Source organism: Giraffa tippelskirchi, chromosome 10, assembly GCF_054371585.1.
Source record: "Giraffa tippelskirchi isolate mGirTip1 chromosome 10, T2T-mGirTip1v1.2.pri, whole genome shotgun sequence".
In the NCBI taxonomy this organism is placed as follows: Eukaryota; Metazoa; Chordata; class Mammalia; order Artiodactyla; family Giraffidae; genus Giraffa; species Giraffa tippelskirchi.
This window is the reverse complement of record NC_137284.1, coordinates 110243300-110260195: the sequence shown is the minus strand read 5'-3', so window position 1 is coordinate 110260195 and position 16896 is coordinate 110243300. Positions and strand designations below refer to the sequence as shown.

The 16896-nt window shown below is 38.6% G+C and overlaps 1 protein-coding gene across 2 annotated transcripts in view; it reads left to right on the top strand.

Moving 5' to 3' along the window:
* ITPRID1 (ITPR interacting domain containing 1) overlaps positions 1-16896 on the top strand; it is a 99013-nt gene that overhangs the window by 16815 nt on the left and 65302 nt on the right. For both annotated transcript variants that reach the window (XM_081531117.1, XM_081531116.1), the window contains 5 exons: positions 2285-2336; positions 4880-4966; positions 6970-7172; positions 11224-11798; positions 16699-16756. In XM_081531117.1, coding sequence (XP_081387243.1) covers positions 2285-2336; positions 4880-4966; positions 6970-7172; positions 11224-11798; positions 16699-16756 — 975 coding nt within the window. The remainder of the gene's footprint in view (positions 1-2284; positions 2337-4879; positions 4967-6969; positions 7173-11223; positions 11799-16698; positions 16757-16896) is intronic.

The window sequence follows — 16896 nt, the reverse complement described above, 5'->3', positions numbered from 1 at the left end:
GCTTTCTCTCCATGTGACAACTTCAATCAATTGGCATTGGTTTTATGATTTGAGAAGCGCTGAGGCTGAATTCAACGAGCAAGAGTCCTGCAGTGGATTAGTACTGTCTTCCAGGTGGCTCTATAAGGACTTCCCTGATAGCTCAGTTGGTAAAGAATCCACCTGCAATGCAAGAGACCCCAGTTCGATTCCTGGGTCAGGAAGATCCCCTGGAGAAGGGATAGGCTACCCACTCCAGTATCCTTGGGCTTCCCTTGTGGCTCAGCTGGTAAAGAATCCACCTGCAATGCGGGAAACTTGGGTTCAATCCCTGAGTTGGGAAGATCCCTTGGAGAAGGGAAAGGCTACCCACTCCTGTATTCTGGCCTGGAGAATTCCATGGACTGTATAGTCCATGGGGTTGCAAAGAGTCAGACACGACTTTCACTTCACTTCACTTCCAGGTGGTGCTAGTGGTAAAGAACCCGCCTGCCAATCCAGGAGACACAAGAGACAAGGATTCAATCCCTGGGTCTGGAAGATCCCCTGGAGGAGAGCATGGCAACCCACTCCAGTATTCTTGCCTGCAGAATTCCATGGACAGAGGAGCCTGAGGGGCTACAGTCCACAGGGTCACAAAGACTCAGACACGACTGAAGTGACTTAGCACGCACACAAACCAAAGTGAGAGATTTGAACAGATGATGTTTTTCAAACTGTGGATCTTGGAGGTGACTCACGGGGTGAAAGAAGAGCTAAATGGCAATCCACTCTTTCCAGAACAACACTCCTTTTATGTAATTAAATTACTGGAAATTTGTGAAAGAATTCCTCCGCTAAAACCCATATTTTTAAAACTATAGATATGACAGGCAAAAAAGACTGGAATTTGGATTCTATGTTCATTTCTAATTTGGTTCATTAGTTTGAGTCAGATAAAAAATGTCACATATTTATTATAATAATGGTCATTCACCTTGAAAGCACAGATGTCTGCTACAGGGTTACCTCAAGGTTCTGAGTACTGCATTGGCCCCTAAATAGTCCTCTCTGGCGTCTGATATGTAGCCTTTCTATTCTGTCCTCAGCACCACTAGCTAGGCAAATGGACTTTCAGCATCATCTTTCTCACATGTACTTGTTTGCTAAAAAACTTTTTGTGGTTTTCCATGTCCTGACACATACATATAAACTCTTCTTTCTGACTTTCAGGTAAGCTACAAGACAGTCTCTTGACAGTGTAGTGTCTTGAAACAATAGCAACAAACAAAAATAAATTGTTGCATCCTACTGACCATGGGAAATTCACTTACTCTAAGCCTCAGTTTGCTTCTCTGTTAAGTGGGGATGAATGATACTTGTTTCATGGATAAATTTTGTGCGTGTAACATGCTTAGCACATTGCTTCACACAAATATAATGTTAAATAAACAGTAACTTATTATTGTTATAATGAGCTTCCCAGGTGGCTCAGTGGTAAAGAATCCACCTGCCAATGCAAGAGATGCAGGAGACAAGGGTTCTATCCTTTGGAGTAGGAAATGGCAACCCACTCCAGTATTCTTGCCTGCAAAATTCCATGGACAGAGAAGCCTGGCAGGCTGCAGTCCTTGGGGTCATAAAAAGAGTCAGACACGACTAAGCATGCACCCACTTATTATCATTATAACACATAATAAAGGTAATGATAAATTCCTGGATCTGCTATTTTTGACTGTGTGATCATGGGCTCATTACTCAACTTTCTGTGAGTCTCAATTTCCTTATCTGAAAGATAAGAATAGGTGCTAAATTATAAGACTGTTGTAGGGATTAGGTGGTACAGATTAATGGGAGATACTCCAGGTATGCTGGGTCCTTCATGTATTGTCTGTCCTTGCTCCTCAATCTTATGTATCAGGAGAGAATATCCCAAAATGTCCTATGATCTAATCATCTTAGCCCTATCACTGTGTTTGGCCTTGCTATAGACCCTCTTCTTTCATGACAACACCTCTTCCATTTATCAAATTATTCCCATTCTTAAAAGTCCAAGACAGGTACTTCTTCCTCCATGAAACCTTTGCTGACTACTTCATTCACCACTGACTTCTCTCTTCACTGAGCAAGTACCCCATTTCCTTAGGACTTGTCACACAATTTAGCCATTAATTACATTCTGTCTTGTTTGCTACAGAGACGCCTTGTATCTCCTGTTGATAACAATCTTGGATATGGAAATCAATCCCATGGTTCAGTTGAGGGTGAGAAAAGTTTTCAATGAGAAAACAAGGAAATTAAGCTCATCTCCTCTTTTTTGTTGCAGTTCCTTTTCCTGAAAAAGGAATGGTTCAAATGACTGTGAAAGACTACATGAGGTAGGTGGCAGGATCGCTGTTTCACTCCAGGGTTTTACTGACACATCTTTCATAAGTGAAATGGAAGTGAGGAGGTCTCTTAGTAATGCCATGGGTCTTGGCATTTTGTCACTGGTTCAGCCAGAATGCCTAGACTATTTTCACCAGCCTTGAGAAAAACAGAGGTTCTCTAATTGTCCTTAAGGAGTGAGCAGATTAAATCAGTAAATGCTGACTTAGGGGGAATTTAATGAAAATATATTCCTAAATGGTATTCTACTAAAATTCAGCTATTCATGAGAAACTGTTCATAAAATAGTTACATTCATATTTTCATATTGCCAATATCATTGACTATCATGCTATTAACTAGACAATATTACACACAATTTCCAGTGTTAAGTAGAAAGCAGTTTGAGTTTCCTAATATGAGGATAGACTAGGTCTCAAAATGGAACAGCAGCAGCAATATCACCTGTGAACTTAATAGAATTCCAAGTCACCTCAGCACACTCCATCAAAAAATCTGGACCTAAGGGTCAGAAATCCATGTTTTTGTAAGCCTTTCAACTATTCTGAAGGACATTCTCGTTTAAGAGCCACTGGGGTAGACCGTTTGCATTGGAGGACTGGGAACTCTGCCTCCTCTGCTCTAGTTATTCTTGCATTTTCCAGATCATTCAAACTAGTTGAAAACCAAATATTCAATACTATATTCTTCCAACTCGTATCAATTCACACCTAAAGTGCTACTTGGGCATAATTTTTCCCTCTTAGAAGATTATATGTTTTTGCTACTCACAGAACCATATAGAAATAGGGACCACAGAAATTCTTCAGGCAACTCCTTTTGTGGAAGAGGAAAATGAGAGTGAAGGCCAAGGACTCACCCATGCTCTTCCAGCTTCCTTAGAACTGTGACTATATGTGGCTTCCCCTGGATCCAAGTCAAGGCCAGTGACTGGGTAGCTCTGCTGAACATTACAAAATAAGGTATGAATCTCAAACACAGAGTGAAACAAAAATTATGACAGGCCTAGGACACACTGAGAGGAGGCAGTAAGTGAAAGATATCTTCTACCTGTCTTCCAAGAAAAGTGAAAGTGTTAGTTGCTCAGTCATGTCCATCTCTTTATACCCCATGGACTGTAGCTCACCAGGCTCCTCTGTCCATGGGATTCTCCAGGCAAGAATACTGGAGTAAGTAGCCATTCCCTTCTCCAGGGGATCTTCCCCATCCAAGGATCAAACCCACATCTCCAGTATTGCAAGTGGATTATATACTGTCTGAGCCCATGCATTGGAGAAGGAAATGGCAACCCACTCCAGTGTTCTTGCCTGGAGAATCCCAGGGACAGAGGAGCCTGGTGGGCTGCCGTCTATGGGGTTGCACAGAGTCGGACACGACTGAAGCGACTTAGCAGCAGCAGCAGAGCTACCAGGGAAGCCCCTCCAAGGCTCCCAGGAAGCTCAATCATCTATTAAAACAGAATCTTTATTTTTCAGAAATGTGCACTTTCTTGGCCTTAGGGCAGAGAAGCAATTGAACAAAGAAAAGGTAGTGCCCAGCTATTCTTACCAAACATGGACAGGACCAAGGCAAATTCAGGAGCCCGTATAAGATAATTTGGTTTCCTTGGGAGAATTGATATCAATGTTGTATTCTTCAATAAATTACAATTTTTGCCAACTTCTATTATATTTGATGAAACTAGATGAGTTATAGTATATCTAAGCTATATAAAAGTGAACTATAACAGTTCTATTCTGTTTGGAAACACTTTCAAGTGACTTGTAGTGCCTGTTAGGATAGAGAGACACACATTTTCGCTTTTGCCATAATAAAGGGAAACCCAGGTGACTCAATGATAAAGAATTCACTTGCCAATGCAGGATACTCAGGAGACACAGGTTCAATCCCTGGGTCAGGAAGATCCCTTGGAGGAGGAAATGGCAACCCTGTCCAGTATCTTGCCTGGAAAATCCCATGGACAGGGGAGTCTTGGGGCTACAGTCTATAGGGTCTCAAAAGAGTCGGGAACAACTAAGTAAATTGAGCACACAGAGAATAAAGGAGTTTGCTAGTGTTGCATATGGATGATGGCACCTAGAGAGTGTTAACTATGCAAGATGAAATCCTCCACCATTACGGGAATTAATGCAGAGATGCTTCAGTGACCTCTGAAAGAGATGCTTACCATACCTCTTTCATCCCACAATCTTAACTTCTCCCTGAAAGCTGGTGCCTTGCAAAGCTGTATTCCTGAAAGGTTCCCCAATGATTTGCCATCTGTCAAAAGTGAGACATTCTGTCACCTTTGAAATGAGCACTAGCGGGCACCTAACACCTAAATTCTCACACCTCCTGTAACACAACGCTCTTGAAGAGAGGAGCAATTTCTCCGCTGCATGCAGGCTCTTCTTCAAAGGTGTGGCTGTTATGAGATGATGAGAAGTGAAGAGGAAATGCGAGTGTTTGCTCTGGAAGGGAAAGAGTCACAGTGATCTCCCAGGGGACTCTCTAAATCAGCACATCTCATCAGTGGTATTTCCCCCAACTGCAGATCTCTGCATCAGTTTTCAGAAACTCCCACTCTCTCCAGAGGGACAAGTTTCAACTCTTGCCATTCTGCTGCCAGTATACCACAAAGGTATGTGTTTTCTAAGCACTTTTCATCCAGAGAAATCGTTCTGTGCAACAGTGGGTTTCATGAAATTGCAAACAGGCATTTGAGAAATACTTGTCGAATGAATCGGTGAGAGAACGAATAAAGGATTTCCAAACTCCAACTTGCAAGAACAATGTGAAAGAGTCAGTGAAGATGGACTAAATATCTGTCATTGGGGAAATGGCCAGATAAACTATTGGCTCAGCCACTTTATAGAATTCTATATAGTGATAAAAGGAATAGACAGAGACAACTTTACTAACTTAGAATGATCTTTAAGTAATATTTTAAGAGGAAAAAAATCAAGATGCAGAAAGATATATAGAATATGTTACTGTTTATAAAGCCAATCAGTGAAAACTATAAAGCATATATGTAACTGCATAAAAAAAAAATGCCTAGGAGGATACACATAAATTCAGTAGGAAGGAAGTCAGGATTGGTAGGGGTAACAACCAAGCAGAGAGACCTTTATGTAAGTAAGATACTACAATTTGTAACAAGGTGAGTGTATTTTATGTTTTTCTTACGTGGGTAAATATAGATAAAAAGAGTTAATGATACAGAAAATAATTTTTAATGACAAATCAATCAATATCTATATTCTTGGCCATGAGAATGTGAGCCATTAGAAAATAAGATTATGTTATTTTTGGGGTTTTTTTGTGCCCTGGGTGCCTAGCAGAGAGCCTAGAACATGACAGACATTCAATAAATATTTGTGTAAATGAGTAAGATAAACAATTGCAGATGAAGTCAATAAATAAAAAATTAAATGTTTCATTCAAAATTTAGATTTTTTTGCAGGAATTTTTTCTCCCTCAAATTGTTTTCTATATTATGGTATCAAGTGATTGGCACCCCCAGTTCGCCAGTTCTTTCCAATGATTAAAAGATCCAGCCTGAGCCATTTAAGCCCCACAGTAGTAGTTCTTGGCTTATCTTTTCTTCCTTGGTCGAATCAGGAGGCAAAGCACAAGATCTCTATGTCACATAAGAAAGTGTGAACTTGATGTTGGAACATGATGCTGGGTGGCCTGCCAACTGAGACTATAGGTGGCTATTGTTGAATGTGTGGATGGCTAAATAAATGAACTGTAGTTAATCCAATTTAAATGCTGGCAACACGAAAGTAAAATTATCCAAGCTATCTCAAACAAGCTCCCTAGACTTGCATGTAAAGGTAAACAGAAACTTTTAAAGATGAACCTAGGAAAACCTGATTAAAAGTTCTGGTTCCCATGGAGTCCATGAGTTTTAAAGAGTCATTAGCATAGTCACTAAGAAGTTCAGTGATTAGGAAGTGAGCTGATATATATAAATATAATTTCCAGATAACTGAAGGATATCATTTTAAGTGCCAACACTGAATAGAACAACTTGAAAAAAATACTTCTTTTCAGCCAAGTCCAAAAAAATACAGAACATATTTTAACCCCACCTAGGAACTTAAACTCATTATTTGTGATCAGTCTTGCAGTGTCCATTTAGTGATATCCTTAACAAATTTGTGTGACTGGGGATGCCCCAGACTGATACTCTTTTTAATTATTTTAATATTTAATAATTTAAATATTCTTTTTAAATATTTCTCTTTTAAAATATTCTACTGTTTTTAGGATTTTTTTCCTTCTGTTTCATATTGACATCATCTACCATTTTTTGTGGGTATCACTCCACTGCCTCTGGTTTTTGTCCCACAATCTCCCTGCTGCATCTAATTTAACATTTCCATGTTGTGAAATGGAAAACCTATTAAGTAAATCCATTGTAAAGTACAGACAAGCAGTCCCCGAGTGGGGGTAACGGACTGTCCTTTGAGGAAGTATATATGAGCTCTAGTAAATACACCATCTGTTTTTGTCTATTCAGATTCCTCCTCTACTTAATATCTGGAAGATTGAGTGGGTGAAGTGACTAGGAAAAAATTGACTTTTGGTTAAATGAACTGTTACTGGATAAAGATATTCATGTTTTCACTGCAGCATTCCGGAATGGCTGGAATTTGGGGAAAAAGATCCAATGGAGATTCTCTTGGATCTGGGGTTTGGTGCTGATGAGCCAGACATCTGCACTCGAATCCCAGCCAGATTCCTGGGTTGTGGCTCAGCAGCCAGAGGAATCAACATCCGTGTTTTTCTTGAAGCTCAAAAGCAGCGAATGGACACTGAGAACCCTAACTTGTACAGTAAGTGAGGACCACTTGGCATCAGAATCTCAGCAGTGGCTATGAGAAATCAGATGAACCACAGTACTAGGAGGGATGGGCTAGGAGATCTGTGCAGTAGCAATCAACCCCCAGAGCTCAGTGGCTTCAGACAGAAACAGGCTTATGTCTTGATCACTCTCCATGTTCACTGTGGATTGGTATATACATGAGGGGGAAGATGGGCTTCCCTGATGGCTCAGATGGTAAAGAATCTGCCTGCAATGCAGGAGCCTCAGTTTCAGTCCCTGGGTCAGGAAGATACCCTGGAGAAGGAAATAGCTACCCACTCCAGTATTCTTGCCTGGAGAATCCCATGGACAGACGAGCCTGGCTGGCTACAGTCCATGAGGAAAAAGAGAGATCTGTTCATGATGTTTTCCTTATCCATGGACTTGACCCCACTGTCTGGAACATACTGACTGGCAATAACAGGGAAAAGGTGGAAATAGAGAACCATTCGTTGTTGTTCAGTTGGTAAGTTGCATCCAACTCTTTGCAACCCGATGGACTGCAGCACACCAAGCACTAGGCCTTAAAGCCTCCTGCTCAGAATTTACACATATGAAGTGTGTTCAGATTTCATTGTCCGAAATAAATCGTGTGGCCACACTTAACTCCAAAAGGGTGACAATGTGCAATCCTACTACATGCACAGAAGATAATACTATACTGGTAAATAGCACTAATATATACTGTAGCCACATACCCAGAGGTCAGAGAAGTCAGAATTTGGCAAAGCTTATCATGGGTCACTAAGTGAAACCTTAATTTTCTCATCTATAAGGCTTAGAACACTCTTATTCCACCATGAGCTGTGATTGGTAGTTATAAATATGTCATATCTTCAGATTTGTGGATTAACTAGACTTCCGTGGTGACTCAGACAGTAAAGAATCTGCCTGCAGTTCAGGAGACCCGGGTTCAATCCTGTTGCTGAGAAGATCCCCTGGAGAAGGCGATGGCTACCCACTCCAGTATTCTTGCTCCAGAGGAGCCTGGAGGGCTACAGTCCATGGAATCTCAAAGAGTAGGACATGACTGAGTGACTAATGCATACTTAAATCTTATAGTTATCATGCATGCTATAATTTTTTTCCAACTGGTGGTCAGTGAAATATTACTGTCTAGGACACAACTGAAGTTATGTTTGGCGTATGTCTACTGTGCTCAAACAATTTGGGAGAAAGATGGCTTGCAGTTAAACAAGTTTATTTACTGCAGGATTTGTTTAAAATGCTGAGGTGCACTCTCAGTTTCCCGGAGGGAGTGCAGTGCAGTGTTTTCAAAATCATTTCAGTACAGGACCTCTCTTAGAGGAGCCTTGAAGAACATCTCCTCCATGGAATAGTTTGCAGAATTCTGGACTGGGAACATGTCAAAATTCTATTAATGAAATAAACTCTTCTAAATAAATTCACTGAAAGAAAAGTCAAGTGAAATGAAGTGTTTCTCTCAAATAGATATCTGGAACAGAGGTTTTGCTTAGATTTTTCATATGAGTTTCTGTTTCCTCTGTTTTCACATGGGTGAAATAGGTGTCAGAAATCTCAGTAATAACATTTTTTAAAAAGAGTATGCAAAACTGCAGGTGTTGCAATATCATGGTTCTTTACCTTTAGAAGAAATTAATATCATTCTTTATTGTCTCCTCCTCCAAGCTGCACAGAGATGCAGAATTCTTGATCTATTCTTTATTTGGGGAGAATAGCAACACTTATCAATATTTGAGGACTGTTTGAGCTGATCTGTGAAGTAAACATTTCACAGATGAAATTGACACATGGATTATAGGGAAACGAGAAGTCGGCCTCTGATCCTGTAACTGCCCCCCTCTTACTTCCACCGCTTAGCCCTGTGCTAACAGTGCATGGAAACTATTCTCACTCAACACTTACTAGTACACTTTCAAGTCAAGAAAGCTGAGAAGGTCAAATGAAAAATAAGCAATAATAAAATTAGTTGGTTGTCCCAAAGACAGAATGGAATAGTATGTCTCATTCAAAGTCAGTACAAAAAGTTCAAACTTGAAGGGATGAGAACTGGTTCATTGTTCAGTGTGCCCCAAAGCAAAATAAACAAAAGTCCTCATCCAACACTTCACGCTGTTACCTTCTCTGAATTACCTGAGCCAATTAAAATTGATAGGCTTTGTCTAAGTATTAAAATCTTCTATAGAATGGATGCTAACACAATCATAAAAGTGGAATGATGATTCAATCATGTTCTTAAGCTTACAACTAAATTTAAGTGGGAAGTGTAATCAGAATGTTTCTGAAAACATCTGGAACCCAAGAGTTTCTCTAGGTCTCAACAGAATATCATCGTCCTCCATAAGAAGCCCATCACATTGGAGTAGAAGGATAGTCAGTATCTTCCATTTTCAGGTGAAGGACACAAATAGGCACAATGATCTGCTTATGGAGAAGTCTGTATCATTGCTATGATGGTGCAAACAGAACAGAGAACAGTTTCTACACCAATAGGGCCTTTGACCACTGCTGAGCTATGCAACCCTGCATGTACCACTGGGGTTGAGAGAAGGTTCTGTAATAAAAACAAAGTGTTCCATTTCCGTTACTGTGGTTTTATTATCTGGAGATACAAAAATATATTTTACAATTTTTTCTAAATAGCCCCAAAATAGCCCTTGTTGCATTAGATCTCTCTCATACTAATTAAGCCAGTTCTTGCATATTGCCTGGATGAGTGAGGACAGGTCATCGAGAAAGACTTATAAGTTGAGGAGCTGGCTTGCTTGGAAAGGTAAATGGATTTTCACATTAACAACTATCTTCTGTTTGAAGACTAAAGACAATATATTCCCTTTCTGAGCTGAGCACATTTGTAATTTTAGCTGATATCTATTTAGTATTGTGCTTTTCACAACAGGTGTGAGAGATACATAAGACTGGTACTATTACTTCATTCTCCAGATAAGAAACTGGCCATTTACTATGTGCCAGGCACAGGGCTAAGCACCATTAATCTATTAATTCATTTACTTTGTGGTCATACTTTCAGTGATTGGTTGATCTGGAATTTGGATCCAGGCTTTCTGACTCCATATGTCATGATGCTTCCACACTCTTAGGTGAAGGGTGTAGAATTCAGTGGCCCCCAATCTTTTTGACACCAGGAACCAGTTTTGTGGAAGACAGTTTTTCCACATACCAAGGCAGGGGAGGGGGATGGTTTCCGGATGATTCAAGCACATTATATTTATTGTGTACTTTATTTCTATTATTAATACATTAGCTCCACCCCCAGAGAAGGCAATGGCACCCCACTCCAGTACTCTTGCCTGGAAAATCCCATGGACAGAGAAGCCTGGTAGGCTGCAGTCCATGGGGTCGCTAAGAGCCGGACATGAACTGAGCGACTTCACTTTCACTTTTCACTTTCATGCATTGGAGAAGGAAATGGCAACCCACTCCAGTGTTCTTGCCTGGAGAATCCCAGGGATGGGGGAGCCTGGTGGGCTGCCGTCTATGGGGTCGCACAGAGTCGGACATGACTGAAGCAACTTAGCAGTAGCAGCAGCAGCAGCTCCACCTCAGATCATCAGACATTAGATCCCAGAAGTTGGGGACCCCTGATGTAGCTCGAGAGGATGGAGGTACTGATGATGATAGTGACTGTCTCAAGCTATGGAAGAATCTTCAAGCTTACTTCATATGAAGGACTTGAGTTCACTCTTTGCCATTTACTTAAACACATGAGATTAATCTCAAGATTCATCCTTGTCTGTAGTTTTTATAGATTAACACATAAGAATTATTTGAATCTATATAGTTATGTATATTCAACTAAATATAAAAGGTATTCGCTTTCCCTATAACACAGTGATACTTTGTTATACAGGGGAATCTTGTCCACAGTAACCAGTGATACATACTAAGGGAAAACTTGAGTTTCAGGAATGTAAACTCCTTCCCATCTTGAAAATCACGTGTGTTCAATCTCTTCAGTTTTTACTACATTAATGCAGTTTCATTGAAACTAAAAATTGTGTGTTCCTTGAATTATTCAGGTCGTTTCCGACAGCTAGAAATACTGGATCACGTAGCCAGCGCTTTCTCATCTTTGCTGAACGATGTTAACATCCTGCAGAACAAAGCTGAAGAGGAAGATGAAGGAAAAGGTGTGCAAAGAGCCTCAGTGAGTGAAGCCAAAGAACATCGAAGAAGAATAGGTGAACTTTTTAGGAGAGGTTCAAAGCAGAACATTAGAAAGGATTATAGCCTGGGAGCATCAGAGTCACTGAAGACAACAGACAAATTTTCTATCGCCTCTACAGACACAAGGGAGTGTGGAGCACAGGTACCAGCTGTGACAAAGAAATATGGCCAAAGTCATTTGTCTCCTTTCACAGAGCACTGGTCTCCTCAAGCCTGTGACAGCTTGACACCTCATCATCCTCCCCAAGCTCTTCTGAGCAAACAGTGGCCTCAGTCATCCATGCTGACCAAGCAGGCTCCTCCTTCCTGTGTGGCTGAGGGGTCAGTCAAAGGCAGAACTCAAAAGGAGAATTCAATTCAGACTAATAGACTCAAGAGCTTGTCCCATCTTTCAGGCAAAGCACCAGACTCCTTCGAAATGGAAGAGGTCAGTGTGTTCAATGTCTAAGTGAGATAACTCTCACCATGGCATCTTTTGTCTTCCAGCCCTCATGTAACCCTTTCATCTTTCAGCCTCTCAGCAGTACATGCTATCATTCCAAACTTCTATTTGGTCCAAGATGTTTAAGGTCATTCTTGTTGCTTCAGTCAGAACTCAACTAGCATGAAACCAACCTTTGCTTTCTCCCATTTCTTTTCCTTTTCTTGCTCACAATTGAATTCACAGGTTATTTTTGACTTTATTTTTCCTTGGTGTCTTATTATGTGTCTCAGTACGCTTTTATCTGCTCTCTAGGTTTCCATGTTTCACCTTCTTTGAAGGTCAGTTCATCTACTTCCCACTCGGCGAAGCTTGCCCACCAATCCTCTTCTGTATTCTTATAGCCTTGTCAGGGAGAGCTTGTTACAGTAAATATTCTGTGTGTGTGTGTGTGTGTGTGTGTGTGTGCACGCGTGTGCATGTGTGCGGGTGTTGATGACATCTCCCCTGCTGGAATAAAAGCTCCTTCAGGACCAGGTTTTATCCTCAAGGAAATACGTCTTGGAAATACTTCCTCTGCAATGCCTACTGCAGAGCCTTGGACAAAAGAAGTAGGGACTTGAGTTTAATAGTATTTTGTTTGCTTGGTTTGTGATTTAATGATACTGACATAGCTTGACCCCCATTTCACACATACTCTTTGTCTCTTCATCCCATATTCATTCACATATGCTAATTTTCATTATTTAGATGGCCTACCCAAATGTACTTCTAAGCCTTTTTACAAATAGATACACATTTTCACTCACTTCTCTGATCTTTAATAATTACAAAAAAAAGTAGAGAAGAGCAAGTCTTTCCCCTCTTTCCATGTAAATTGTTTGGAAGTGGAGTAGAATATTTATATGCCAGTCCTAACGTCAGGCCTGTTTTCTTCGAGCCCTCTGAGTGTGAGACACTCTACATGTGAGCCCATTACACATGATTCTCTGGGGCACAAACTCTGCCCCCAAGGGAGCCACAGTGCCAGACAATCAAGGAAACTGTAGGATGTTGAAACTTCACAATAACTTTAAAAGAAGACTGAGTTAGGTGGATGAATATGCCTATTGGTAGGTCTCCCCATCCCACAAAGAGATAAAAATTGCCTCAGTTTATAACTGTTAATGATCCTAATATCTATCTATATTTTTGTATGCATACATCTTATGTCAAAAACTATTTTAAGAACCTTAAAATATTAATCTCATTTTAAAACAGTAGCAGAGAGACTTCCCTGGTTGTCCAGTGGTTAAAGACATCACCTTCCAATCCAGGAAATATGGGTTTGATCCCTGGTTGGAGAGCTAAGATCCCATATGCCTCATGGCCACAAAACCAAAACATAAAACAGAAGTAATATGGTAACATATTCAATAAAGACTTTAAAAATGGCCAGCATCAAAAGATCTTAAAAAACAAAAAAACATGTAGTATAAAAATGAATACAAATTATAAACGGAGAAAAAAACAGAGCTTTGGTCAAATGCCCTAATTTGAGTATAAACTGAGATGGCTCAAAAAAGAGTATATTGTTTTATTCCATCTTGCAAAACTTATTTAATTACCAAACTAATAGTTAAATTACTATAAAGAAAATCAAGACACTCTGCAAGTCGTTAGTCAGTCTGCTGCCTATTTTGTAGGATCTAAACAGGAAATTTCACCAAACTCCAACCTCTTGAGAAGCCCCATTAGACTCTACTGTCCCCCTCCTAAGTTTCTTCTGCTTCAGACAAGGTTGACTTCGAAAAAAACAAAATTCATTGTATGTCATCTAATGTGAGAGTACAGGCAGAAATGAATACCATCGTAGTCAACGTAAATAACTAAGAAAAGAATGTTAGTCCCTGCATGACATACTTTCAAATATTCATTTATGAAAATTATGACAATTATTCAAGGAAAAGATATATATATGGATAGATACAGATTAAGTATATATAGGTATGGGAAGGGAGAACACACTAAGACACTAAAAAGAGCCTAAATTAAAAAAACCTCACATATTTTTTGGTCCATAGTGGGAACTTGGTAAACATTTGTAGATGAGTAAAATTAATATTAGAAGTATTTGATAATATTAATTTAGCCTATGAGTGGCTTGTGTATAAAGACAGAATATCCTGTTGAACTTTGAAGCCAACTTTGTTTTTGATATTTCATTAATATTTACCCAGATTTGTGTAAAAAAGTGTATGTATATGTAAAGCAGAGAGAGCCTTCAAAATGATATTAAAAAACTCACTATTTGAGTTTTGTTTTCTTAAAAAATATATTTAAAATACTACATCTTCATCACACAGGCTGGGAAAAAGAAATATTTGTTTCACTCAATACCAATATATGATTAAATGAAGCTTGAGTAGATTGTAGCTTAAACAGGAGCTAATGCCAGATTTAATAGTCATTTTTGATAGCAAATTTAAAAATCTAATTATGAAAATGATGTGCAAAATTGGCAGAGTTTCATGGCATTTAAAACATGAGCCAATGTACTTAAATATCTACCTATCAGAATTTCAACTCTGATTAGCCAAATTGCCTCCAGATCAATCTTTGATGTTTTCATTGAAGTACTACTAGAGACTGAAGATGGCAATATTTGGCTCACTTCTCAAAATTATGATTCCAACAAAGTTGTACGTAGATGATTTTAATACAAAAATCAACATATTTTTGTGTTTAATTTTACCTAAACTGTCTGTTCCTTTCTTTTTTAATTCCCAAATAAATGAAGAGAATTTAATACTTATGAAACTTCTGCAATTGTAGATGCTCTTAGGGTGCTTCTTTGTATCTGCAATATAACATCTTTAACATTCCCTCTTACTTATATACAAGGATCCTTCTCTCTGGAACTCATGTATGAGAATGTTACCCATATTATTAAATAATGCCAGTCAGCATCTTGTTTAGATGGAAAATGTTTCCAAAGTAATCATCATTTCTTTATTTTACTTTTTAAAATTTATTAGTAAGTTTGGCTCAGGTGGAATGACCCAGGAATATACTGGGTTTCCACTTTAAATTATTGGGACTCTTTTTTTGTCCTTTTATTTAATAGATGAATAGATACTTTACATTGCACTAAGTGGATTTTTCTTCAGGGTAATGCTCACAGCAAAAACATTTTCTTATTATACTGAAAAATGTACGTGGTACACACTGGTTTGAGTTACAAAACCAATAAAAATAGTGTTAAGTATGTTTACTCAATTACAAGTATAAAGTAACTTCTCTGAAAAAAAGATATGAAAGATTAAAACAGAGTAAATATTTCTTCTTACATTGCTGAACCATTTCCTCATGTCCTCTGTTTATTCGTGGGTTAATGGCAATTTTTGGCCATATGTACCACAATGTTTAAAATGTTCATATCATTTGATTTAGCTCTCAATATTCATAAATCAATCCCATATAAATAATTTGAAATGTAGAAATATATTTTAGTTGCTAAGTCATATTGAACTGTTTTGCGACCCCATGGACTGTTGCCAGCCAGTCTCCTCTATCCATGGAATTTTCCAGGCAAGAATACTGGAGTGGGTTGCTATTTCCTTCTCCAAGGGATCTTCCAGAGCCTGGGATTGAACCCACGGCTTTTGTGTCTCTGCATTAGCAGGTGGATTAGATTTAGGTACAAGGATACTCATCTCAGCAGCATTTCTGTTTGCAAAATTCAGAAAACATTCCATCATTAAGAGAAACATTAAGTAAATCAATGTACCTTCAAAATATAGCCTATTGTGTACTCATTAAAGATGGTTTTTCAAAGAAATTTTACGATATGAGGGAAAAAAGTCCTTCCAAATTTTAAATGAAATAATTTGAGTACATTACTCTATCCAGAATAAATGTATTAAAAGAAAGCCTGCAAAGACACACTCCAAAATATTAACACTAAACATTTTTTTAACCTTCTTTGACTTTTTATATTTATCAAGCTTCAGTAGTGAGCTGTTATTATTTTTAAAGAAATAACTATTATTTAGTTTTAACAATGATTTATTCTCATTAAAGAGTAGTATTCATTAATTTCTAAAAAGAATTTTTAAAATAAATTCAACCCTGTTAATTTGGAAATCAGATTTTCTTTTAGCTTTCCAAGATTTACATAGCAACTGAGTAATGAATTTCCTAAACTGATCTCCACAAATTTACTAAGTTGTAAATAAATCCCTTAGACAGCTAAAATTAAATATGGGAAATAACTTGCTTTATCCAAATATAGTTAATGCTCTTAGGAGCAAAAACAAAAAAAGCTTCCTAGGTTAATAGTAACAATATTATATAAGTTTAGCTCAAATGTCACATCTCCAGGCAGGGTCTCTATTCCTCCCACCCAGACATAATCTTTCCCTTTCCCTTTTTTTTTTCTCTTTTGAATAAAGCTTTAAAATTTTATTGACATAAGAGACTTGAGTGAATGGAGTAATGTGTTCTGTAGCTATCAATGTGAAACCATTGTAAACATGCAAGTGCTTCCCAAATTGATTTGAACATTTATCCTAATTCCAATTATTTATTTCTTTTTTTAACCTTTGGCCAAGCATGAGGGATCTTATTTTCCTGGCCAGGGATGAAACCTACACCTCCTGCAGCGGAAGTGCAGAGTCTTAACCACTGGACCACCTGGGAGGCCCCCCTTCCCTCATCTTATCTCACTTAGTTCTTCAAATCTTTGATATGAGTGCCTTGTACATGCCACTTGCCTGCAGCAGACTGTTAGCTTTTTGAAGTCAGATACCATGTTTAATCCTCTTAGTAGGAGCCAGTCGATTATTCATTATATGTTGATTAAATAAATTAAGTGAATTTACTATGAAAGCATTTCTAATAAGGTTGATACATTTTGGTGTCTCAGGTCCAGAGCTTTGAAGAAGAGACCAGCAATCCTCTCGACATGACTTCAGGAACTGTAGGTAAGACTTCATCAAGGTGTACAATTTCATCTTTCAGAAAGAAAATGTAATGAACTAGTACTCAACTTTCTTAATATGCAGAGCTTAAATTATGTTTAGGAGATGTGATACCTACTATTACTACTACTTGTACCTACTAC